Here is a 26,613-nt window from a genome sequence, read left to right as displayed (position 1 = left end):
GTGACTCAGTGTACTATATCAGGTGACTGGAAAATAGTAATCTTTGGCATTCAATCAGTATTAGGCTCCAGTTCCATTTCAGCCTCTACACTTTGTGTTCACAGATCTCAAATAACTAATGGTCTCACCAAGCCCTCTCATAGGCTTAATGGAGTGTCTACCATGTTTCTTTCACCTATTCATATTTTCCAGATCTTTTGACACTGAATGTTTAGGGGCTAGGGTTAGCGGCTAATGTTTGAAATGGAACTAGGCCCTAACATCTGTAGCCATGGTGACAGCTGGCTCTATGTCACTAAACCACAAACCAAGGCGAAGATGTGTAAGGAAATGAAGCAAGCTCTCCTGTCATGCAGGGTTGTTAACTAGATGAGATTAATTGTATTGCAGTAGCTATGATATCTATAGTGATGTGCCCTGAAAAAGAAACCAATAGCCCTTATAGCGGTTTTATTGTATAGTCATATGGGGTTTATTGATCAAAACTTCAGATCCAGAATGCGTTCTCCCTAACCCCAAATTCTAGTTTTACCCAGTAGAAGATAAGATCTATGGAATACTTCCTCTTATACATATCCACTTATATAAAAGGGATTTGTTAAATCACTCAGTTTACAACAACTCTTACAAATAAGACACACAACCTGTAGTAAAACTTTATTTTTTCTCAAGTCAAAAAAACAAAACATACAGAGAATGACATATTGGATTGATTTCAATACAGTGGCAATTTATTTTAATCATTCCTTTTCCCCAGACACCCTGTCCAGTCTTTTCTCCAACTCAAGAAAACCCTGTCTCTCCTACAACACACACACACACAAACACACACACACACACACACACACACACACACACACACACCCACACAACCAGGAGTCCTGGTATGTTTGAATTGATGACACAGGTAAATCAATGGGATATGATGGTAGTGGACAAAGTCACCATGTCATGAGGCGATGATGGGAGAGACCAACTGCATGGATTTCAACAGTGTATTGCCAATACCTGTATCCAATGCAGGTGGTACAGTCCAGTCAATTCAAAATCCCTCCTGTTGAAACACATTTGGTAGACAGGGCGAGTTGTACCAAATACGTTCCCGACCATGAACCAGATTAAGATCCCGACAACTCCAGACTGCATCCGAGTACCAGTCCCACCATGGAAGTCCACAGGGATCGAATTCCATTCCCTCAGGACTCCCAGTTCCATACAGTACTCCACCCCCTTCCCTCCCACCCACGCCGAGATTCCCAATCACAGGTACATACACTGGTAGGAAAAAGGACAAACACGGATTTCAGAAAATAATCAGTATCACTTGTGGATGAAGAGGGGGGAGGGAAAGCCAGCTAGTCCAATCAAATGCCTGTCCTATTGCTTGGAGGGAACACCAGAGGAAACTGAACAATCTGTGTTCCATAGTCATACAGGCAAGAGAATCAAACACTTGTCCACTTCATCAATCAAACTAGGCCTAGTAAAGTGTAAGAGCACCCGGAAGTGAATGTTAAGTTTGTCTATGCTTGGTCCGTGGTTTTCATAAACTTCAAGGATTCACTGACGCACTAATGTAGTGGGTAGGGGGATGTAGAGGCCAAAAGTGCTCCGAAATGGCTGGTCTCCTTTGTTAAAAATCACTGAACTGAAACTTCTAGAGAAGTTTTGTCAACTCAACTGAGGGCCTATGTCGCCCTCCAGTGGCCAAGAGCGTAACTGAAAACAATAAGCTGAATATTGAATTTTCTACCTTAACTGTAGTAGAGCCACTTAGCGGAAGCCTCACGAATGGACTGCATGCAAAATGTTCCTTTCTACAACTGAACGAGAACGCGACGGCCATCTTGGGCCAAATTGGAGCCGGAATGGCAGAAACTGAACAAGTCGATTGGGAAACAGAATGGAAGAGACCCTTAGGGGGAGAAATCGAACATACCCCCCTCAGTCCCCTGCCCCTTCATCCAAAGTACCTGAAAACAGACCCTCTTTGCAAACAGCTCTTCTTACCAAGTCAGAAGCAAATGAGAAAAAAATACTTAAAAAAAAAATCATTGGATTCTCAATTTATCCTCTATACTGATTCACACAAGTAGTACGTTTCTCTTTTCTTTCTTAAATAAATTGATCGAGTATTGAACAAAGTATTGAGAACTCATTTACATTTGCTAATTAGAATTATGGAACACATTATTGAAAGGTGGGAGGGATTTCAAATAAGAGCGCTTCAACATAAATCTGGATGATTAAAATGTATTAACAGGTTGCTACTCATTCATAAACAATGACAGAAGCAAGGACACCGACCAACTAGTATCCCTCTTCCAATTAGAAACGCCCCATTCTCTCCTAAAACCAAACAGAATCAAATAGTAATATTATCTCATTATTCCATTCTAAGTCTTTCATAAACCTCATACTTCCCAGTGTTTTAAGAAAGAAGTGGTTTGCTGGAAAAATCTGCTTTTTGCTGTTGTACACAAGTCTCATCTAATGGTGAAGAGCACAGGGATGCTGGTGGCTGTTTTTTGACATCTTTCAGGCTTGTCTTTGGGGTGAGGGTAAAGGGGTTTATTTGGAATGTCATAGAAAGGTGACAGTACGTCAACATCTCCCTTTCGGCTTTCTGCATCCATGACCTGACCATCTGTCGTCCTAGGCAGTCTTCACTGTGCTGCAAGGAATATAACTATTCATTATCACCTGCAGTATCATGGCAACCCTTTCTACTACTCTACTTCCACTGTTCTGAACTGCACATTTGTAATCTTTTATGCTGTTCATCTCAACGCTGGCCAGCCTTCTTTAGTTTATTTAGTAAATATTTTCTTAACTCTATTTCTTGAACTGCATTGTTGGTTAAAGGCTTGTAAGTAAGCATTTCACCGTAAGGTCTACACCTGTTGTATTCGGTGCATGTGACAAATAAAATTAGATTTGATATATCAAAAACATTAGCTCAATTTTTTCTTCCAACCAAAACAGCAACTGTAGATTTAGAAAAACTGAAAAACTAAAGATAAGTTTTAGTAAAATATGCAATACAGATCACCTCAACTCTTCTACTCTGTTTTTTTTTTTTGGAAGCTTAAATGCTTTTTAAGGAGAGAAATACAATCCACTGGTAGATTTTTCAAGGCTTTTGGCAATACTCTCCCCTACAACAGTGAAGTTCAGAGAGAGACTGGGTGCTGGGAAACAGGGGGGTGAAAAGGAGGGAGGTTTTTGTCAACGTGGTAACCACATCTCCCTCCCCTCTGCTTTCCTCTAGGTACATAGAACTCTGCTTCAACCCCCTGCATGAAAATTAATAACAGAAACAAAACTTCTAGTTCAAAAAGGCAGCCATTTCTCCTGGCTAAACTGTTCAAGTCTATCAAATACAATAGTAGGAAATATTTTTAGGGACCCCCCCACCCCCCAAGTTGGACAAGGCTGGGGGTACAATGGTCCCCAAAATATAAAATTCACAAGTGGGATGCCCAGGGTTTTTTTCTTCTTCTTTGTCCACCCAAACCACCGACACCTCTAGCAAAGAGGCTATCCTTCAGTTATCCAGCCCAGGGGCTTGGATTGGGGCAGGGAGAGGCTCCTCAGCCCCCTCTTCTCCTCCTGGCTCCCTCAGTTGTTCTCCTCGTCACTGTCGTCTGGGCTGATGGCCGGGCTGGTGAGGGTGAAGCTGGGCGAGGGGTTGCTGTAGCCAGGAGACAGGGGGCTGTAGGTGGACCCTTTGGGGCTAGTTGGTGAGTAGGTGGGGGAGGTGGGAGAGTATTTGGGTGAGGTTGGAGAGTATGTTGGGGAGGTAGGGGAGTACTGGGGGCTGGTGGGGGTGTAGGTGGGCGAGGTGGGCGAGTAGGTGGGCGAAGTGGGGCTGTACTTGGGCGTCGTCGGTGAGTAAGTTGGGGAGGTGGGTGAGTATTTGGGAGAGGTCGGAGAGTACTTGGGCGAGGTGGGGGAGTATTTGGGGGAGGTGGGGGTGTACTCTGGAGAGCTGGGGGAGTAAGAGGGAGACGTAGGGGTGTATTTGGGTGAGGTGGGTGAGTAGGAGGGCGAGCTGGGGCTATAAGAGGGAGAACTGGGGGTGTAGGTGGGTGACTGGGGGGTGAAGCGTGGGCTGGAGGGAGAGTAGGACGGGGAGGTGGGGGAATAAGAGGGGGAGGTCGGGGAGTAGTTGGGGCTGGTGGGGGTGTAGTTTGGGGAGGTGGGGGAGTAGGAGGGGGAGGTGGGGGAGTAGGAGGGGGAGGTGGGGGTGTAGTTGGGTGAAGAGGGGCTGTAGCTTGGAGAGGTGGGGGAGTAAGAGGGAGATGTGGGGGAGTAGGAGGGTGAGGTGGGGGAGTAGGAGGGTGAGGTGGGGGAGTAGGAGGGTGAGGTGGGGGAGTAGGAGGGTGAGGTGGGGGAGTAGCTAGGCGAGGTGGGGGAGTAGCTTGGGGACGTAGGGCTGTAGCTTGGGGATGTAGGGCTGTAAGAGGGGGACGTGGGGGAGTAACTAGGGGAGGTTGGAGAGTACGAGGGGGAGGTTGGGGAGTAGGAGGGGGACGTGGGGGAGTAACTAGGGGAGGTTGGGGAGTACGAGGGGGAGGTTGGGGAGTATGAGGGGGAGGTTGGGGAGTACGAGGGGGAGGTAGGGCTGTAGTTGGGGCTGGTGGGGGAGTAAGAGGGGGAGGTTGGGGAGTACGAGGGGGAGGTTGGGGAGTAGCCCGGGCTTTGGGGGGTGTATCCTCCAGGAGAGCGGGGCTCGTAGGCCGGGGAGGTGGGCGAGTAGTTGGGAGACATCGCACCTCCTGGAAAAGTAAAAACGTAGAGACATGAGAAATAAAGAAAACTTGTACACAGAACATCAAGCTTCAGTGTTATTCTTATAACATGGAAAAAGGTAATGCAGTCACTCCTGTGTCAGTTGGTATTTCGAACCAAACTGGTTGTTTTGTATGGTGACCAACCTGGAGAGGGGATGTAGGGGCTGGCTGGCCCTGGGGACCCAGGAGATCCAGGGGTAGGGGACCAGGCCGGGGAGTAGCCCGGAGAGAAGCCACTGGCGTCGGACGCTGCGCTGGGAGAGAAGCCTGCTGCTCCGGGAGTCATCCCGCTACCTGGGGGTCAGAAAGAGTCAGGGCATGAGTCAACGGAACAGTAGAGAGTCAGGGCATGAGTCAACGGAACAGTAGAGAGAGTCAGGGCATGAGTCAACGGAACAGTAGAGAGAGTCAGGGCATGAGTCAACGGAACAGTAGAGAGAGTCAGGGCATGAGTCAACGGAACAGTAGAGAGAGTCAGGGCATGAGTCAACGGAACAGTAGAGAGAGTCAGGGCATGAGTCAACGGAACAGTAGAGAGAGTCAGGGCATGAGTCAACGGAACAGTAGAGAGAGTCAGGGCATGAGTCAACGGAACAGTAGAGAGAGTCAGGGCATGAGTCAACGGAACAGTAGAGAGAGTCAGGGCATGAGTCAACGGAACAGTAGAGAGAGTCAGGGCATGAGTCAACGGAACAGTAGAGAGAGTCAGGGCATGAGTCAACGGAACAGTAGAGAGAGTCAGGGCATGAGTCAACGGAACAGTAGAGAGAGTCAGGGCATGAGTCAACGGAACAGTAGAGAGAGTCAGGGCATGAGTCAACGGAACAGTAGAGAGAGTCAGGGCATGAGTCAACGGAACAGTAGAGAGTCAGGGCATGAGTCAACGGAACGGAACAGTAGAGAGAGTCAGGGCATGAGTCAACGGAACAGTAGAGAGAGTCAGGGCATGAGTCAACGGAACAGTAGAGAGAGTCAGGGCATGAGTCAACGGAACAGTAGAGAGAGTCAGGGCATGAGTCAACGGAACAGTAGAGTCAGGGCATGAGTCAACAGAACAGTAGAGTCAGGGCATGAGTCAATGGAACAGTACAGTGGCAGGTGGGATGGACCATGCTGTACCCCCTGGATATTGTCAAAGTCCACCCAGGTTGAGCCTTACCAATGCTGGGGGACCAGGCACCATAGGCGGGGGTGGCTCCAGTGTTCCAGGGGGTCATGGCTGGGGACATGCCACTCATGGGGCTGGGCGCCGAGCCAAAGAACATTCCGGTGGCTGTGGAAAGGAAGACACATTTTAGACCACATTTCATATGCGCATACTTTATAATCTATCTTCATTGAGATGTATCCATATACATGAGTTGATAAATGCATGGATACTTTGAAGTCAAACAGACATTCTGAGAACATACATGTACACATTTCCTATGTTGTCTATGTTGTTCAATGAGTCAACACCAATACATTTCAACATACAATCGAAAATGTAAATCTGGTGATTAAAAATGTCCACAGGGTGAACAATTCCATTTCAATTCATGCTTAATTTTATTATTCACTGTGTGGAATATTTGTGGCCACTCACGTCCAGCCACGCTGATACCGGGGATGTTGGTGGGGATCTCCATGCCGTATTTGCACTTCTCAGCGTCCAGCAGCAGGTCAAAGCAGCCCGTCCCGCAGGGGGCCAGCTGGCCCAGCATAATGTTCTCAGACACACCCTTCATTGGGTCACTCTCCCCGTGGGATGACGCCTCCATCAGCACATCCACCTGGGACAGGGAGGGAGTGTAAGAACAGGAGGCCCCCTTTTCTCAAAAAAATTCAAAACTTACACCAATACCTCTGCAACATCCTCCCCCCGCCCTTCCACTTCTCCCTGTCCCCCCACGTGACTCTTACCGTCTCCTCAAAGGAGCACTTCATGAGAGGTCCCGTGTCCTGTCTGTTGATGCCATGACGTGTGATAGCCATCAGGTGACCGCGGCACGTCATGGTGTCGCAAAGCAACGACAAGTGGCGGTAGTTGACGTAGGAACCGTCAAAGGAGATGACGTGGTTCAACTCCCTCTCCAGCGCCTTACGTACAGCCTCAATACCCAGCACCTAGAAAGGAGGAGGGGAATGAGTTATGAATATCGCAAAAAATACTGACATGTTTACGCTATGCGGCAATTCATGTACTTTTCAGGTTTAGCAGTGGAGTAACATTTTTTATATATACAGTGCCTTCGGAAAGTACTCAGTAGACTTTCTCCACATTTTGTTACGTTAGAGCCTTATTCTAAAATGTATTAAATAAATAAAAATCCTCAGCAATCTACACACAATACACCATAATGACAAAGTGAAAAGAGATTTTTTTGAAATGTTTGCTCATTTATTAAAAATGTAAAACAGAAATACCTTATTTACATAAGTATTCAGACCCTTTGCTATGAGACTCGAAATTGAGCTCAGGTGCATCCTGTTTCCATTGATCATTCTTGATGTTTCTACAACTTGATTGGAGTCCACCTGTGGTCAATTCAACTGACATGATTTGGAAAGACACACACCTGTCTATATAAGGTCCCACAGTTGACAGTGCATATCAGAGCAAAAACCAAACCATTAGGTCAAAGGATTTGTCCGTAGAGCTCCGAGACAGGATTGTGTCAAGGCACAGATCTAGAGAAGGGTACCAAAAAGGTTCTGCTGAATTGAAGGTCCCCAAGAACACAGTGGCCTCCATCATTCTTAAGTGGAAGAAGTTTGGAACCACCAAGACTCTTCCTAGAGGTGGCCGCCCGTCCAAACTGAGCAATCGGGGAAGAAGGGCCTTAGTCAGGGCGGTGACCAAGAACCCGATGGTGACTGACAGAGCGCTAGAGTTCCTCTGTGGAGATGCGATAACCTTCCAGAAGGACAACCAACTCTGCAGCACTCCACCAATCAGGCCTTTATGGTCAAGTGACCAAGCCACATGACAGCCCGCTTAGTTTGCCAAAAGGCACCTGAAGACTAAGACCTTGAGAAACAAGATTATCTGCTATGATGAAAGCAAGATTGAACTCTTTGGCCTGAATGCCAAGTGTCACGTCTGGAGGAAACCTGGCACCATCCCTACAGTGAACCATGGTGGTGGCAGAATCATACTGTGGGGATGTTTTTCAGAGGCAGGGACTGGGAGACTAGTCAGGATTGAGGCAAAGATGAACAGAGCAAAATACAGAGATCCTTGATGAAAACCTGCGCCAGAGCACCCAGGACCTCAGATGGGGTGAAGGTTCACCTTTCAACAGGACAACGACCCTAAGCACACAGCCAAGACAATGCAGGAGTGGCTTTGGGAAAAGTCTCTGAATGTCCTTGAGTGGCCCAGCCAGAGACCGGACTTGAACCCGACCTGTAATCGCTGTCAAAGGTGCTTCAACAAAGTCCTGAGTAAAGGGTCTGAATACTTATGTAAATGTGATATTTCTGTTTTTTCCCCCTTCTAAAACCTGTTTTTGCTTTGTCATTATTGGGTATTGTATGTAGATTGATGAGGGAAAAAAAACAATACGATCAATTTTAGAATAAGGCTGTAACCTAACAAAATGTGGAAAAAGTCAAGGGGTCTGAATACTTTCCGAAGGCACTGTGTGTGTGTGTGTATATATTTATTTATATATATATATATATATATTTTTTTTTACTTTATTTGTTATCATTTAAGATTGTGAGTCAATGTCCCAGCTTGCAAGCTGTGAGTTTGGTGGCCATTAGACCTTTTGTTAGATTTTTTAGGCATGCCTGTTTGTAGTTTTCCTTGGCCCTGGACACAACAGAAGGTTGCTGTCTCCCTGGGCACATGTGCATCCAACACGGTCCTCAAATGCTGATTTCTCACATTAATGCACACATTTTGGTTACAGACCATGTACCTAGGCCTACGACCCCTAGTCTTAGCGAGTGCAACAATATTAGCAGGCTAGTTAATCGGTTTCGTAACGCCATCATAACTACCGTAGCAATCGGTTTCCATCATAGCTATCGGTAACTATCACAACTAGTGTAGGTATCGGTAACTATGGAATCTATCCGTACCGTGAAGATCTCTACAATATCGTTGGAGGTGGTCCTGACAGGGTCCACGTCCTTCTCACTGAGGACCCTCATCAGACCCACGCCATCTGTCTCCAGGATCCACTCCTGCAGGGCCTTGAACTCTCCCTCCTCTGTAATGATGATCTTCTTCTTGTTGTCGGTCTGGGGCAAGTGCATGTACACCTAGGGAGAAGAGACAGACAGGATGAAGATCAATAGCTGATGGGTTAACGATCTGGATAGGTTTCAGCCATATTGTTTAGGTCAACCAGTGTGTGTTAAGTCAGTGATAATGTAGTAACAGATAAGGGAGGTAGCTTAGAGTATTAGATGGTAATGTAGTAAAGGATAAGAGAGGTAGTAGCTAAGAGGTAGATAAGTGAGGTACGTCTGGTAAGACAAGGGGTGGGGGTGTGTGTCTATTTGTCAATAACAGCTGGTGTGTAATGTCTAATATTAAGGAAGTCTCGAGGTAGACCACACTATCTATATTTTTCGTAGCCGTCTATTTACCGCCACAAACAAAGCTGACTGCTTATGGCTTTATACAGCTCGTTGAGTGCAAAAGCCTATAAGCAAACAAGAAAATGCTCATCCAGAAGCGGCGCTCCTGGTGGCCAGGGACTTTAATGCAGGTAAACTTAAATCAGTTTTACCTCATTTCTACCAGCATGTCACATGTGCAACCAGATGAGAAAAAAAAACAACTCTAGACCACCTTTACTCCACACACAGAAACTTAAGCTGGCCCTCCATTTGGCAAATCTGACCATAATTCTATCCAAAAACTATAGCAGGAAGTACCAGTGACTCGCTCAATATAGAAGTGATCAGATGACGCGGATGCTACGCTACAGGACTGTTTTGCTAGCACAGACTGGAATATGTTCCGGGATTCATCCAATAGAATTGAGGAGTATACCACCTCAGTCACCAGCTTCATTAGTAAGTGCATCGGCGACGTCGTCCCCACAGTGACCGTACGTACATATCCCAACCAGAAGCCATGGATTACAGGCAACATTCGCACTGAGCTAAAGGCTAGAGCTGCCGCTTTCAAGAAGCGGGAAACTAATCCGGACGCTTATAAGAAACCTCGCTATGCTCTCAGATGAACCATCAAACAGGCAAAGCATCAAAACAGGACTAAGATTGAATCCTACTACACCGGCTCTGACGCTCGTCGGATGCAGCAGGGCTTGCAAACGGATACAAAGGGACACCAGCCGTGAGTTGCACAGTGAAGCGAGCCTACCAGACGAGCTAAATGCCTTTTATGCTCGCTTCGAGGCAAGCAACACTGAAGCATGCATGAGAGCACCAGCTGTTCCGGACGACTGTGTGATCACACTCTCTGTAGCCGATGTGAGCAAGCCCTTAAAACAGGTCAACATTCACAAGGCCGCGGGGCCAGACGGATTACCAGGATGTGTACTCAGATCATGCACGGACCAACTGGCAAGTGTCTTCACAGACATGTTCAACCTCTCCCTGACCGAGTCTGTAATACCTACATGTTTCAAGAAGACCACCATAGTCCCTGTGCCCAAGAAAGCGAAGGTAATTTGCCTAAATGACTCTCGCCCAGTAGCACTCACGTCAGAAGCCATGAAGTGCTTTGAAAGGCTGGTTATGGCTCACATCAACACCATCATCTCGGAAACCCTAGACCCACTCCAATTCGCATCCACATCACCAACAAACTATCATGGTCCAAACACACCAAGACAGTTGTGAAGATGGCACGACACAACCTTTTCCCCCTCAGGACACTGAAAAGATTTGGCATGGGTCCCCAGATCCTCAAAATGTTATACAGCTGCACCATCGAGAGCATTCTGACCGGTTGCATCAAAGCCTGGTATGGCAATTGCTCGACATCCAAACATAAGGTGCTACAGAGGGTAGTGAGTACGGCTCAGTCTATCATTGGGGCCAAGCTTCCTGCCATCCAGGACCTATATACTAGGCGGTGTCAGAGGAAGGCCCCAAAAATTGTCAAAGACTCCAGTCACCCAAGTCATAGACTGTTCTCTCTGCTATCGCACGGCAAGCGGTACCGAAGCGCCAAGTCTAGGTCCAAAAGGCTCTTAAACAGCTTCTACCCCAAGCCATAAGACTGCTGGACAATTAATCAAATGGCCACCCAGACTATTTACATTAACCGACCCCCCCCCTTTGTTTTTACACTGCTGCTACTTTCTGTTTATTATCTATGCATAGTCACTTTACCCCTACCTACATGTACAAATTACCTGGACTAACCTGTACCCCCGCACATTGACTCGGTACCAGTACCCCCTGTATATAGCCTTGTTATTTTATTGTGATCATTTTAATTTTATTTTTTTAACTTTAGTTTATTTAGTAAGTAAACTATGTCTTGAACTGCATTGTTGGTTAAGGGCTTGTAAGTAAGCATTTCACGGTAAGGTCTACACCTGTTGTAATCGGCGCATGTGACAAATAACATTTGATTTGATTTTGAGAGTATTAGATGGTAATGTAGTAAAGGATAAGGGAGGTAGCTAAGAGTATTAGATGGTAATGTAGTAAAGGATAAGGGAGGTAGCTAAGAGTATTAGATGGTAATGTAGTAAAGGATAAGGGAGGTAGCTAAGAGTATTAGATGGTAATGTAGTAAAGGATAAGGGAGGTAGCTAAGAGTATTAGATGGTAATGTAGTAAAGGATAAGGGAGGTAGCTAAGAGTATTAGGTGCTTAGATGTAAAATGGTGCCCTAGTGAAGTTAAGAAATCAGACCTGATGGTGTATTTTGAGTGTGTGTGTGCGCATGTGACCCCTCGGTTACCTTGCTGATCTGCTCGATGCCCTGCAGTGTCATGTCCGTCAGCATGTTGGACTCGATGCACCTCAGGAACACGTCGTCGTCCATCTTGTCCACCACTTCCTCATCCTCATGGAACTTGTTCTCGTCGCTGTTCATGATGCGAATTCGCAAGACCAGCTTCTCGGCGTTGTCGTCATTGAATATACAGTTCAGATCATCTCCGAAACCTTCAGGGAGAAAAGAGGTTGCATTTTGCAATAGGTTGTATAGGGATTATATGGTCCTTTTTACTTACAACACTTCATTATAGATCCATCAAGCGGTGTTTGCTTGTGTTCACTCATCCCCACCTGCATTGATCTTCTCTGCGATCTGCTCCATGGTCAGCTTGCGGTCAGTCATGTGTTTGCGGTCGAGCTCGATGCGGAGGAGCCAGGGGGAGATGCGAGTCACGTCAAAGTCAGGCATCTCATAGTAGACGTTGACCCACTCCTGGTCCTCCGTCACCACCGTGCTCTGGGGGTTAGGGTCATAGTAGATGGCTGTGTTGGCAGTCACCTGGAGAGAGGAGGTGAGCGTTGTTAATTGTTGTAAAATCAGTACGCAAAGAAAAGGAACAACCTAAGAAAGGAGATAGTTGGCCTAAAGTTGTTGACTGTGGTCCACCACATCACATTCTCCACTGTTCACCTTTCTGAGGGTGGTGTGTTCCAGCCGACAGAGGATATCCTTGGCCCTCTCGGCGTCGCGGGCCGCCTGGCCTAGCAGAAACACGGTGAGGGAGGGGGTCTTGGGCCTCTTAGAGATGTTGATCAACTCCTTGAGACGCGGCACACCCAGAGTGACGTTCTTGGCCGACACACCAGCGTAGTGGAAGGTGTTCAGGGTCATCTGGGTGGCGGGTTCTCCCAGCGACTGGGCGGCTAACGCCCCCACCATCTCACCCGGATGGGCCTAGAGGACAGAGAGGGAGGTAGAGAAGTAATTACATTAAATTATTATGATTTAATTAGATTACTGAAATAAAAAAATATCCCATCAAGCTCTAGGCTTGGTTTTCTACACCTTTACACTGTCCATTTCAATCTAATAACATCTTTAGTTCATAGCAGACAGTTTTGGTGTTGACCCTCCCCCTTCCAGTGGGGAAGGTCCCAGCATGCTGTGCGTGTATAGCTCTACTCACAATAGACTGGTTGAACTTGCTCTCGATCTCCCCCAGTAGCCAGTCGTAAGCCTCAGTGCTCAGTCGGAATTCATCTGTCATGCGTCGGGAGCTGAGCGTGGAGCGCAGGTGGATGTTGAAGAGGAGGGTGGCGTTCTGCTGGGCCTGTCTGCTCAGGTGGTCCTCGCCGTTCACAATCACCAGCTTCTTACTCAGCTCCTGGACACCTGCGGCGTGTAAAAGAGCGGGGAGACGTTTTAGAATGTCAGACCGTGTCATTTTATTTTATGATTATTTAGCATGGCTTAGTGGGCGAGTTAAAATTGCTTTTTGCGAGAGAAATTTGGTACCAAGATGGCAGATGTGTCAACAACATTTACTTAGTTACTGAACGAAGTGCAGCAAGTCTTTATTTTTTAGACTCTAGATAGATGCATTGTACACCAAAAGGTTAGTCATTGGAATGACAAAATTAATCGGGTAACCTCTTACTGTGGCATATCAAGTGCTATGGTCTTCTAACACGTCTTTGTCTTCATGACAACAAATGTCACTGTGACCGAGGCACTCGGTGCCCAATTCAGGCATGAGATACGTAGACTTAACGTGGATTTAAGTTAATAAAACATGGACTTAAGTCCAACTTTTTCTGACTTCAGTACATCTCAAGTCAACTTACTTCCAAGTCTGAATAGGGCCCTTGATGCACAATACTGTACTCCTTGTAGTGCAGTACTGAGTAAAGGATCACACCATCTCTCAGCACCCTAGTCTTCATAGCGTTAGGAATATGGTCGGGCACCAGAAGTTTTATATAGCCGTCTGTACGGAGTGCAGCTTGGGGGCAGGCCACAGGCCAGACTAGAATCACTTTGTCCACATGATTTGTCAATCATTCCAATGAATGACATGGTTGACAATGGGTGTGATCAACTTTCACCTATCACGGTCACTTCATGTGATGGTGTGATAGCTCAGAGGCCTATTCACAATCCAAGTGGCCATAGAAAATGAATGGCATCAACCTTTTACAACTTAGACCAGGGCTAATCAATACCGGTCTGCTTTGCGTTTCTAACTATAGTTATAATTGCACTCACCTGGTGTCCCAGGTCTGAATCAGTCCCTGGGTTAAAAACAGAAGTGTTCTGGCTCTGACTTTGACTATATGGCACATCTTTAGACGGTCTACAATATGGGTCTATGGTGGCTGCAGAGTGTATGATTGTGGTACCAACCCTCTACCACTCGTAGGGGGTTGAGGTCTGTGGGGGTGCGGGGGTTGATCCTGAAGATCTTCTGGGCGTTCCAGATCATCCTGGCCAGGTTGCATGGAAGCACCACCTAGTGGGGAGCAGGGACATAGGTCTTTACAATACTAAAGAAGTTAATGCATTGGGCTGAATCAGTGGGATATGCTTGCAGTGGTGACATGTGGGAGTGGGAGAGTTCCTGGGAGTACATGGAAGTGAATGAGTGTGCATGTGTGGAGATGTGTACGTGTGTGGAGAATCTGGAGATGCGCAAATAAGCCATTGTGTGTTAATATGCTTGTGTGCGCGTGAGTCTCAGTCTCCCTCTCACCTTGCTGTCCCCAGTGGGGAAGATGGCCCTCAGAATCTCTCTGTCATCCTTCATCTTTTCATACTCTCTCTCCAGGGCACTCTGCACCTGGGCATTGGTCATCACGTCCTTCACAACGTCCTCCTGCAGGGTGCGCCGCAGCGCGCGCTCATTGGTGCAGTCAAACCTGAACCTAGTGGTCAAGGGAGGAGATTTAGCGAGGGACGAGATAAGAGGGGAGACCGACAGACTGACAGTGGAGAGTTAAGCCAGTTGACCCTGGATGTGTGGCCTGTGGACAGTGAGCTGCTGTCCTTAAGAGCGTTGGCATTAGTGATAAATAAGATGGTCGTGGAGAGGTGGAGACTATGAAATCCAGTGTTTGGGGTTGTCGTTACACTGTCAATCATTACGAGAAGAAGGGCTTGTACTAGTTCAAGAACCTTAGTGAATCCTCAAATGACTAAGATGCAATATGACATTAACACAGAATTCAGTGAGAGCCCCAGTCTGGTCCCAGATCTGTCTTTCCCATACAGCCAACTCCTATGCTTGTTGCCATGACCTTAGGCGTTGGCAAGGCAGCTCAAACAAATCTGGTACCGGGGTAGGTGAGCCGAATTACACCACACCCAAAACTCTAGCAGTCCTCCCCGGCAATCCCACTTCCCTTCACCACTCACTTCTTCTCGAAGGCCTTGTTGGAGGGTTTGAGCGTGGCCATGTTCTGGAACTCCACAGCCTCCCCGGCCAGGCCGTCCTCTCCGTAGCGCAGCTGTACCACCTGGTTGATAGAGTTCCTCACGGTGGCGTCGTACTTCACCATCACAGACTCCATGGACTTGATCAGACGACGCTGGATGTAACCTGATGGAACCAGATGAGGAAAGAGGTTCGAAGAGCATTTCAACCACCGAGTCAACTAGCTATGTGATCACGTTGCTAGTCTCCTCTCCCTAATCGTGCCGGGGTCGTAACCTTCACCCCTTCATTAACCAGTGCTTCTAACCAGCTTAAACACGGCACCTAACTTCTAGCCCTTCCCCCCACCAGTCTGACCCTAACCCCTTCCCCTTCCCTCTCCCCGTCTCTGTCCCTAACATCTCTCATGCCTCAGCCCCTTCACTCACCAGTTTCGGCGGTCTTCACAGCCGTGTCAATAAGCCCCTCTCTGCCTCCCATGGCGTGAAAAAAAAACTCAGTGGGCGTGAGGCCAGCCAGGTACGAGTTCTCCACGAAGCCTCTGCTCTCAGGGCCGTAGTCATCCTTGATGAAGTGGGGGAGCGTGCGGTGCTTGAAGCCGAAGGGGATACGTTTACCCTCCACGTTCTGCTGCCCCACCACAGCAATAACCTGAGAGCCACAGAGAGAGAGATGATTAGACAAAGAAGACAATTGAAGTTAGTGGGTGTAAATTGAGGACTGTTTTCTGCCGTCAACCATACAGGAATAAAGTGCCAATGATTCTGTGCCAATCAAAAACCCATTGATGTCTGAAACAACCCTGGGTCGTGTTCGGTAGAGCAGACCCTAGTGAAACGTTTTAAAACATTTGTAATGGGAAACAAAAATGTGCATTTTTTATTGGATAGGTTGAGGTAGTCCCTGCCCGTTTCAAAATGTTCTCCCTACTGAACACAGCCCTGTTTTTTTTTTTTTTTTTTAAAGACCCCTGGGCATACCTGAGAGATGTTAATCTTGGAGCCTTTGGAGCCGGCCACCACCATGGACTTGAAGTTGTTGTACTCAGACAGGGACTTCTGGGCGGAGGAACCCGTTTTGTCACGGGCGTCGTTCAGGATGCGATTCACCTGGTTCTCAAAGGTCTGCCTCAGCGTGTTACCAGGGGTGGGCTCCAACTCGTTGTTGTGGGCCTTCTCAATGACCTGGAGAGGAATACAGGAAGAAAATGTGACGGAGTTAGATAGCGGAGCTTGGCTAGGGATCACATCTATTCTATTCTATATTTTTTCCAAGGAATTTTCAGTGGATTTCCCCATCATGAGTACAAGAGGAATTATTTTCAAGGAATATTCTGGAACTTTGAAGAAAGCTACCGATGGGAGAAGGGACTTACTTCTATTACATCCTGCTTGGCCTTCTTGATGGTGTTCTGAATGTCAAGGTAAGTCTTTGCGTCAGCAATAGAATCACCAATACCAATAGAGGCACCTAGAGAGTATATGAATATTAAGAACAAATGGAGGTAATATTGACTAAAATATCTGCATTTAGATTAGTTTAACCACAAAATGGAACCAGTTAATTTTTTTTACTTCAAGTGGTTTTAAAATGAGTTGCCTTTTCCTAATCTGACCATTCCACCCACTGATGCCCTCTTCCAGTGCCCACCCAGCTCAGCCCAACCCAGGTCCTTACCCTCAATGAGCAGCCAGTTATTGACCACCGTCTGGATGTTGGAGTAGAAGAGGCGGGTGACGTCGTGGCCCATCTCCAGGAAGCAGATGTGGACCAGGGAGCCAGCAGAGGTACCCAGGGACTTCTTACACAGGATGCCCATGATCAGCTCTCCATTCTCCACTATCACCTGGGATGTACACAATGACAGAAATAAGACCCTGGATTCTACACACACTAACAATACAAGAGGATTTTTTCCTATAAATCCTCATTGCATTTCAGGGTGTTTAGCCAGCTGAGTGTTCAGTATTTTACCTTGGTGTCCCCAGGGGAGATGTGTTTGTATGGCCCACTGTCCTCCTCGTCTGGGTGGGTGCTGTGTGTTCGGATGGCGTTGATGTGGCCCGGGATGATGAGGCTGAAGATCTGCTTGCCCGTCCAGAGCGGCCGGGGCTTCAGGATGGCTGGCTGGGGCACCTTGCCGTCCCACGTGGACAGGAACATCAGGAGGTTCATCACATCGCCCTGGGGGACAGATCATGTTCCAGAATGTGTGTAGGAAGATGAGTGTTTTTTCAAAGTGTGTGTGTTGTTTGTGATCGTCTTCAACAATCTTACTCCAACTTTTACAATTGTTCCATTTTTGTTCAACATGTACAACATAGTGCTGTGTATTGATGTCTAAAATTCCTGACAAACATTGACTTTGAGCTGATCGATCCCTAACGTGGCCCTCCTTACCCGCTCTAGGAAGACATCCCTCTTGGTGAACTTGCGCACCGCGGTGAGGGTGTCCTGCACGATGCCCATGACGGGCCTGTTGGACTGGGGGGTGACGATCATCCGAGGCACCATGGCAAGCTCCTGGATCTCAGCTCTCGTCTCCAGGGACTGGGGTAGATGCAGATTCATCTCGTCCCCGTCAAAGTCAGCATTGTACGGTGTGGTTACACTGTGGAGCAAGAGGGAGGAGGGGGGGGGGACCAGAGTGGTTAATGTCACCATCCAGGGTCTGTTTGATGTCATCTGTTCAATGATATGTAATGTGTCTTATGCGTTAACATTTGCTTTTCATTTGAGAAAATTTAAGTTGAGAAATTATATTTGCTCGATAATAGGTTCCTTATCAATTTTCTACCCAACATTCTTGTCAGTGTTTACTGTGGCCTGTAACTGGGCGTGGCCTGTAACTGGGCGTGGCTGACAGAAGGGATCATTCAGGACTTGATAGTAGTACCTGAGGTTCATTCGAAAGGTGGACCAGGGCAAGATTCGGACTCTGTGCCCCATCATAGACATTTTATGTAGCGTGGGCTGTCTGTTGAAGATAATGATGTCACCGTCGCACATATGTCTTTCCACCTGAGGGTGACAAAAATGAGTTTATAAAAGTGATATTGCATTACATCAAGTTCATGTCAATCATATTCCTTAGTAAACATTCCATGATAAATAACGACCATCTTGTCTTTTGAGGGTTACCTTGTAGCCAATCTGGAGGTGAAGGTCACTTGGTTTGGGGTGAAACCGCAGGTCGATTCTGTCCCCGTTGTCGCGGATGATATATTTGGCTCCGGGATACTGGCTGTTGCCTCTGCGCACCAGCTCCTGTAACCTGGAGACATATAGGACAGCCAGCATTATAACCAATACACAATTCTGTCAGTTTAATCAATGACTTTATCTCAATTAAATATAGGTAGATGTCAACGTTTCAGGGTGTGCCTGTCAACGTTTCAGGGTGTACCTGTCAATGTTAAAGGGTGTGACGATTTCTGGGAAGGTCATGTTGGCTGCGATGGAGCGCGGGACGCCCACTTGGTCGATCTGGAGGTTGGGGTCGGGGGTGATGACGGTTCGGGCGGAGAAGTCCACACGTTTCCCCATCAAGTTACCTCGGACTCGCCCCTCCTTCCCCTTCAGACGCTGTTTGAGGGATTTGAGTGGGCGGCCCGATTTTTGCATCGCCTGGGAGTTGAGATTAAGTCAGAGATCAGCACAGGCATATTCAGAACAGATTATCCTTTACAACTATCAGTAATCATTGAAAATGAAATAAACCCAGTTATTGAATAGTTGTCTGTCTTTTCAGTTTAACAAAATAACACTTTTAAAGCATCCAATAGTCTGAATTTATTTTTCTATGTGTTCTGAAATGTTATTTGGTGTTAGTTCTAATTTAATAGTCTTCAATTCAAACAAAAACAGTAAGAGTACATCTTTATAGTAACACGACAAATCGGCAAGGGTAAGAAGTACAGTAATGTTGTGCCAATTGGTGCCCTCTCAAGTGTCACTGCAGCTGTGCGTACCCTGGGCAGGCCTGGCAGCTCATTGTCCACCATGGTGGCCACGTGGAACTGCAGCAGCTTCACGTCCTCAGCGATGACGTGGGCCGCCGCGCCGCTCTGCTCGTTCCGCCGCAGCTGGTTGTTGATCTTGACGATGTCGGCCAGCTTGTGTGTCAAGTCGTCCTGGGCGAAAGAAACAAAAAGAACACAATGTGGTTAAACAGAGGTAAAACTTAAACAATCTCAAACTTTCTCTTTAACAGTTAGTCTTTCCAGGCTCACCTGGTTACGAGCAGAGCCCTGCATGACGACGGCGGGCCGGACAGCCAGTGGCGGCACGGGGAGTACTGTGACGATCATCCACTCGGGCCGGGAGAACTTGGGGTCCAAGCCCAGGATGACATCCTCCTCGTCCGAGATACGCTTGAAGATCTCGTAGACGCGCTCTGGGCTCAGCAGGATCTTCTTCTCCTGTGAGTCCTCGTTCACGTGCTTCCACTCAGCGTACAGCTCCAGGCCCGACCGGCGGATACGCGGCTGGTAGCGCCCACAGCCACCGTGGCCCTGGGAGTGTCAGGGAGAGAGTGTGTGTGCATGGGAGAGAGTGAGAGGGTGTGTGTTACAAGAGGAAACAGAATCAGACAGATGTTACTAAGGGAGATGAAGCAGACAAAGAGAACAAAAAAATACATGTTTTAAGTATCGATGGCCTACAAATGACATGTCGACAAGCATCACAGGTGAAAGTACCTTCTCCTTAGTGATGTCCTCACTGTCGTGCTCCTGCTGGTCCACTCCAAACTTGTTGTCCATCTCCTCTCCGCCCTCGCAGATGTTCTTGCCTTTACACAGGTCGTACACGTGGGTCAGACGCTTCCTGGGCTGCCCCTTGGACTTCTGCAGGATGTCTTTGATCTTTGGGTTATTCTAGAAGGAAGGAAAGACCATCACATCATCACATAATTTAAGGGGCGGCAGGTAGCCTAGTGGTTAGAGCATTGGGCCAGTAACCGAAAGGTTGCTAGATCGAATCCCGAGCTGACAAGGTAAAAATATGTTGTTAGGCCCCTGAACAAGGCAGTTAACCCACTGTTCCTAGGCCGTCATTGAAAAAAAGAATTTGTTGTTAACTGACTTGCCTAGTTAAATAAAGGTTAAATAAAAAAATATATAAAATAAAAATCAACAAGTCATTGGAATATGTGTAACGCAATTCCCAGGACTAATATGCAATCATTAGCGTGATTTATTCCATAGTGCTTATACCCATAAAATGACAATCAATTAGATATATCAGGAGTTAATGTAGTGCTATATATTGTGTGTATGCTGTGCTTGGAGGTATAGTGCTGGTCAATTTCCGTTAGCCTCACAAGAGAATCGAATGCTGGAGCGGATTAGTAAATGTTACAAATAGGTTGCGTAGCTGCACTGTAGGTAGTGATATGAGTTAGGAATGGAGGGTTACTGACCGTGTCGACCAGAAGCTTGGAGCACGAGTAGCAGACACATCGGAGGACCTTCATGATCTTGTTGACGAAACCCACGTGGAAGACAGGCTTTGCCAGCTCTATGTGGCCGAAGTGGCCCGGGCATTCTGTCATGTTGCCTGAATAGCAAAAACAACAATGCTTTGTTGACAACATCCCAATACAGTAGTGGTGACCTAACCTTACACACAACTGTTTGGGTTTGAGAATACATTTACAAAAACACTATCAAATTCAAAACAAGTGTTTTATTATCATTGAGATGAAAATTGACTGCCTGGTAACTTTCGGTACCTGCACACGTTTGACACCTTCCGGATCGTTCGATGACCCCTTGTCTGGGGTCCATCAGCCCACCAAGTTTAGGACGTCCTCCTTCTGTGGTCTCGGGGTACTTGATTCCCCCTTCTGTGACCGACATCCGTTTCTACAGTGACACATCCATGGTCAACATCAAATCCGGTTCCAAAATATGAACAGCCCAAGTACATACACAAAACAGTAAAGCTGTCACAAGTTTACGCAGACATTGGAAAATGGCTTACATATTTGTCAAACCAACCTCTTTCAGGCCACATGGGAATCTAATTCAAATAAATAACTGCTACAAAATCAGTAATTGAATCAAGATATGACAGTACCTACACTTCAATTAGAACATGGTGGTACACTTCGATCAGTTGCATTTCTAAACCAATATTGGTACTATCTGACAAATCACTTGTGTGAGGACCAACTCATTAGATGAAAATCAATTGGAGGCGAGGAAATTGACAATGCAATGATTAAGGACTGTGTAAAGAACGTATTATATTATACCAAACTAATAAAACAAAGTAAAGAAAACATGCATAACTTTGACTTTATTGACGTGACCTTTTATTACGATGTAGCTCCAACATATATAGTAGGTCATAACAAGAGGGAACATCTAGACTTGCTAATGTTTGTGCATTTAACTTTTAGGGAACAATATAGCAGAGCAAAATAGCCAAGTTCAGTAAAAGTAGCTAAAAATTGTCTTTGTTTACATGTAGAACTTTCAATATAAAAAGGGAGTTTGATTCATGATATGGCTTAGTTCAGATGAAAAATACTGTGTGTGCTGAAAGTTGGTCGAACTTCCTACAACATGCTGTTGCTAGCTCAAGCTCCAACATGGCTTAGCTAGCTAGGCTATCTGCAAACGAATTGCTACATCCATTTCATTGTCATAATACATTCTAGGTATTATCATGTACAGGTAAGATCAATGTGAGAACGTTCATAAAGTAAACGAATCCCCCCACCCCAAAGCAAAACCTACAAGCTCATCTGGGCTGATGATGCCGAATTGCACTCGCTTGATGAGGCGCAATGGGCATGCGCTGTCGCCGGAGGGCGGTCCGTGCATCCTGTCTATTCAAAGAGAAGCGTCCTCCCTCGGCACGCCGCTTTTGTAAGAAAGAACAGCTTTAAATGCCACCAGAACTCTGGCCAGGCCGCCAACGGTGACCGGAATGTCTCCGAAGGCGATATCACGAAGACCCACGTTGGTTATTGCCCTTGGAGTCTATTTATTTACGTTTTACTCCTATCCACTATGGCTACCAGCTGTCCCCTTCCCTTTTCCTGATCTACACTCCAGTGCGCTCTACGCGCATCTGAGTTTGAAAGCAGCCAACGCGTGTTTATATAGACTGGATACTTTGGTACAGGTTGACACACTCAACGAAGCAGGGGCTGAACAGTCAGGAGGCGGGTTATGGATCTGTGTAGTAAAACGTTAATTGGCTACATAAGATCATAACATGAATAATACATTTCATAAGACGCATGACCAATTGTAGCTTACGTTTTCTTCTTTAACCAATTGAAACATAAGGTAGGCTCTAAATTGATAGAAATGCTCACCATTGGTGAGAACAGAGCAGAGGCGGGGCTACAATGTAAATATGGTTGTAGTTCTATAAATATTCAATAAAATGCAGTGTGGTTGGTCAATTACGTTATTAATATACATTAATACACGGAGCTTAACCAATGGCTATAGAGATACGATGGCGTTGGAAAAACCCGCCTTATTTCCGATTTTTGCCGAACTTCACCGATTCTTATTTTTTCCTCTCTAAGCAAAATTTAAAAAAAATCCGTGTTGTCTCGTTCGTCTCGCTCTGGATCGACTACAACTCTTGGAAAAGAAGCTCGTTCACGAGGCCTACCTCGACCTTTCGGAAATCAAAGACATATTTAAAGTGTTTTTTAGCTTAATATCATTATTTTTAAACCAGTTAAAACTAGTTATTTTTCTTACTTTTTTAAGAAGATGTCGAAGTTACTGTTACTTTACAACAACATTTTGTTTTTTACGGGACTACGCGAGAATCCTCGGTCTCAAGTGGAAACCATGCCGGCGTGATCAGTGTTATTTTAAGTACTTCAACTGGGAAAATCCGACAAAAGCCTGCGGTGTTTAATACAATAACGGTGAAAGACTTTACCGTAATTAAAACGGGAAAGCTTGAAATACTCGTTTTTAGAGCAAATTTCGTTAATGTTATGTACATTTTATTTATATTCTGAAATAGGGACGAGATTGGAAGGCCACGTCTAAAACGAAGTGACACAGCTTGGCTTTGGCGGTAAGTGTCTTGCTAGTTAGCAAGCCAAAGTCTATGTAAAATCAGATGTCCACATAGTAGTACTAGAATGTTTGGTTGGTGTTCAAATGTTCAGCTTTAAAAATACAGTTACCTACCTACACGTTAGCCTAAATCAGGGGTCGACAACCTTGTTCCTGGAGTGCCGCAGAAAACAAGAGTTTGTTCCAATTAGGCACCACACCTGACCAACAACTAATTGGTCATTTCGGCGGTGCCCGAATTTAACACTCTTTCCCAGGTCGGCACTCCAGGACCAGGGTTGCCTACCCCTGGCTAAGTAGTTAGCACGATGTAGCTAATGTTAGTTGCTAGCCAGACATCTAACGTCGTTACCCCTTTGTGGGCACTGTAAAAACCCGCCATTGAATAGGCTATGTAACTAACGATGGAAAATTAGCACAAAAAAATATATATTTTTTGGCGCTGATTTTGTTTAAATGTCACCGAGTACAATAGAGACGCATTGGCTAGCTAGTTAGTGTTTCATTTTTAAATAGGAAAACATCTAGCTAATATACCTAGCAAGTTGCAAGCAAAATGGCATCCAGAGCGACCAGGTAACGTTAGTTAACTAGCCAACCTCAGTCACTAGCTACCCTGTTGGTCAGTTGTATAAATACGTTAGCTAAGTCTGTAAATTCATAGAAAAAAAGATGGCATGGAGTTTGTTAGTTTTGATACAGTTACGATAGTTGGCTACCGGACTGTTTAAGTTATTTGTACACATGTTGCGTAATCTTGCTAGTTAGCTGAGTTGGCATGTAACTTTAATTTATACAACATGGTCAAAACACTGCTGGACATAGCTAGTTGTCTGTCTGGCGCTCGGACGGAGCAGTTAGCTAGCAGCTCATGACATTCTCTGGTCGGTTTTTTTCAATATCGTTGCTATACATTTATTTCGTTGGATACTTGAATGTTAATGTTATTTTTTGGGGGACCATTTTGTTTCCCGTCTTAATTGCTAGCTACTACCAACTAACTTAGTACATTAAACGTTGAAACCTCGTCTCAACATGGCGGTGTTGTGGCTTGTGCTTCTTGTTGGCAAGAAAAATGGAGTCCTGTTAGCTACCAGAGAAACTGAAAGTTAGCTTTCAAGCAGACCAGTTGTTGGATATACTTTTAAATAGTAGATGTGTTGTATAACGTTGACAGCTTACATATTCAGGTACCATCTAAATTGAGTTCAGTGATTGTACTAACTAGGTAGCGAGCTATTTCTCCGTTTCACGAATTTCCTGTGTCACTAGGTACCAGAAGTGTTTTCACCATGGAAGGACCTGGTTGTTGCCACAAGACATTGTTCACAAAACTCTTGCTACAGAACATTACCACAAGACCAAGAGGTCTTCAACTGAAACTGTACTCCTAAAAGCTGATGTAACATATTGTAGAATGTTGTCCCCCTTTAACAATTTTTTTGTTTGTTCTTGCATGAGTGTGTAGCCAGGAGGACTTTTTAAAGACGAGAGCAAATAGATTTATTAACAGAGAAGTTGTTACAGATATGATCACATTGATTGCACTGCATCGGTTGGTTTTAAACGGCATGTCCATAAACCAATCAGTTTGCATTACCGATTTGCAAATACTTTTCTTAGTGGCAAGGCTCTTCTGTATGCTGCTCCTTTTTAAAGTATAGAATGGTAGTTGCAAATGTACACCCCGATTGTTGAGCAATGAACTGATTGTAACTGTATTTTGTTTAAAGTAATAAAGAAATCAAAGTTACTTATTGACTCTGTTTATGTGTTTGGGAATTGAATGGTGTTTGACTGTTGACATCATGAACATGCCATTTTGCTCTCATAATTTATTTGGCAGACTCTGTACATGACAGTTGTCAAGTTCCCACCCTCAAGCTGTTGTGGTAGTCAGATCAGCTGTATCCTTATTACTTCCAAATGCTTTGATAAATCTTTTTTTTTTTTTTTTTTTTTTTAACAGCCTGAATTCAAAATATATTAAATATCGTTTTTTCTCAACCATCTATACACTACCCCATATTGACAACATGTTTTTAGAAATGTTTGGTATTTTATTAAAAAGGGAATGCATCTAATTTACATAAGTATTCACACTCCTGAGTCAGCTGTGAGTCTTTCTGGGTAAGTCTTAAGCTTTCCACACCTGGATTGTGCAACATTTTCCCAATAAAAAATATCAAAATTCTTCAAGCTCTGTCAAATAGGTTTTCAAGCAATGATAAACAACCATTCTCAGGTCTTACCATACATTTTCAAATAGATTTGTCAAAACTGTAACTCGGCCACTGGAACATAACCTGTCTTCTTGATAATCAACTCCAGTGTATATTTGGCCTTGTGTTTTAGGTTATTGTCCTGCTGAAAGGTGAATTAATCTCCCAGTGTTTGGTGGATAGCAAAAACACAAGGTTTTCCTAGAGGATTTTGCTTGTGCTTAGCACCATTCCGTTTCTTTTTTTTAACCTGAAAAACTCTCCAGCCCTTTTGATTACAAGCATACCCATACTATGATGCAGCCACCACTATGCTTGAAAATTTGGAGTGTGGTACTCACTAATGTGTTGTATTGGATTTGACAATTTTTTTTGCAGTATTACTTTAGTGCCTTGTTGCAAACATGATGCATGTTTTATTCTGTACAGGCTTCCTTATTTTTACTCTGTCAATTAGGTGAGTATTGTGGAGCCCCTACAGTGTTGATCCATCCTCAGTTTTCTATCACAGCCATTAAACGCTGTAGCTGTTTTAAAGGCAAAATAGGTCTCATGGTGAAATCCCTGAGCGGTTTCCTTCCTCTCTGAGTTAGGAAGGACGCCTGTATCTTTGTAGTGATTGGCTGTATTAATACACCATCATAAGTGTAATGAACAGCTTCACCATGCTCAAAGGGATATTCAATGTCTGCTTTTTCTCTGGTCTTTGTGGTATGTGTGGGGTACAGAGATGAGGTAGTAGTCATGTTAAACACTTATTGTACACAGTGAGTCCATGCAACTTACTTTGTGAATTGTTAAGCACATCTTTACTCCTGAATGTACTTAGACTTTCCATAACAAAGGGTTTGAATACTCATTTTTTATTAATTTGTAAAAATGTTGATAAAACATAATTCCACTTTGACATTATGGGGTATTGTATGTAGGCCAGTGACATCTCTATTTAATCAATTTTAAATTCAAGCTGTAACAACGTGAAAAAAGTCAAGGGATGTGAATACTTTCTGAAGGCGCTGTAAAAGGCTACCACTGTACTGTTATACAAACAAACCATTATGAGTCTTTTGGCTCCCCCTTATGGTCTATGATGCCAATGGCATGCTTTGTAATGGAATTGCGCAACAACAGTTCATATGCGGAAATGTCCCCTGCCTGCTCTCAGCCTCCTACTGGCAACAAGACACTGGTGCATGGGTAAGTGACGGCCTTAACAGCTGTGTGCCAACAGCATAGTATA

At 45.3% G+C, this 26,613-nt stretch overlaps 1 protein-coding gene and 1 long non-coding RNA gene across 2 annotated transcripts; one reads left to right on the top strand and one right to left on the bottom strand.

The window, feature by feature from the left end:
* Nucleotides 1-644: 644 nt before the first annotated feature.
* Nucleotides 645-22,176, bottom strand: LOC120049607 (DNA-directed RNA polymerase II subunit RPB1-like). The gene is made up of 28 exons (XM_038995910.1): nt 21,835-22,176; nt 20,823-20,955; nt 20,511-20,647; nt 19,789-19,965; nt 19,321-19,602; nt 19,060-19,221; nt 18,495-18,715; nt 18,230-18,362; nt 17,985-18,109; nt 17,489-17,699; nt 17,063-17,272; nt 16,766-16,934; nt 16,464-16,558; nt 16,069-16,272; nt 15,517-15,739; nt 15,070-15,253; nt 14,408-14,579; nt 14,062-14,167; nt 12,845-13,050; nt 12,349-12,612; nt 12,009-12,216; nt 11,680-11,885; nt 8,868-9,050; nt 6,699-6,902; nt 6,382-6,568; nt 5,956-6,069; nt 4,941-5,090; nt 645-4,781 (listed from the first exon to the last, which is right to left on the bottom strand). Exons 1-28 carry the CDS (start codon nt 21,919-21,921, stop codon nt 3,622-3,624), a joined length of 5,913 nt encoding a protein of 1,970 aa, XP_038851838.1. The 5' UTR covers nt 21,922-22,176; the 3' UTR covers nt 645-3,621.
* Nucleotides 22,177-22,588: 412 nt separating this feature from the next.
* LOC120049609 lies at nt 22,589-24,904 on the top strand. The gene is made up of 3 exons (XR_005477124.1): nt 22,589-22,994; nt 23,096-23,149; nt 24,424-24,904. It is a non-coding gene; the product is annotated as an uncharacterized LOC120049609 (long non-coding RNA).
* Nucleotides 24,905-26,613: the final 1,709 nt, after the last annotated feature.

This window comes from Salvelinus namaycush, chromosome 6 (genome assembly GCF_016432855.1).
Source record: "Salvelinus namaycush isolate Seneca chromosome 6, SaNama_1.0, whole genome shotgun sequence".
NCBI classification, from domain to species: Eukaryota; Metazoa; Chordata; class Actinopteri; order Salmoniformes; family Salmonidae; genus Salvelinus; species Salvelinus namaycush.
This window is presented reverse-complemented; position numbering and strand designations above follow the sequence as displayed.

Excerpts from the sequence above, each read along its gene's own strand:
- LOC120049607 (XM_038995910.1), bottom strand. The coding sequence starts at position 21,921 with ATGCACGGACCGCCCTCCGGCGACAGCGCATGCCCATTGCGCCTCATC. Across the intron at positions 18,110-18,229 it reads ACCTCCAGATTGGCTACAAG|GTGGAAAGACATATGTGCGA; the intron begins GTAACCCTCAAA and ends TGTCACCCTCAG. Across the intron at positions 14,580-15,069 it reads AACAAGGCCTTCGAGAAGAA|GTTCAGGTTTGACTGCACCA; the intron begins GTGAGTGGTGAA and ends CTTGACCACTAG.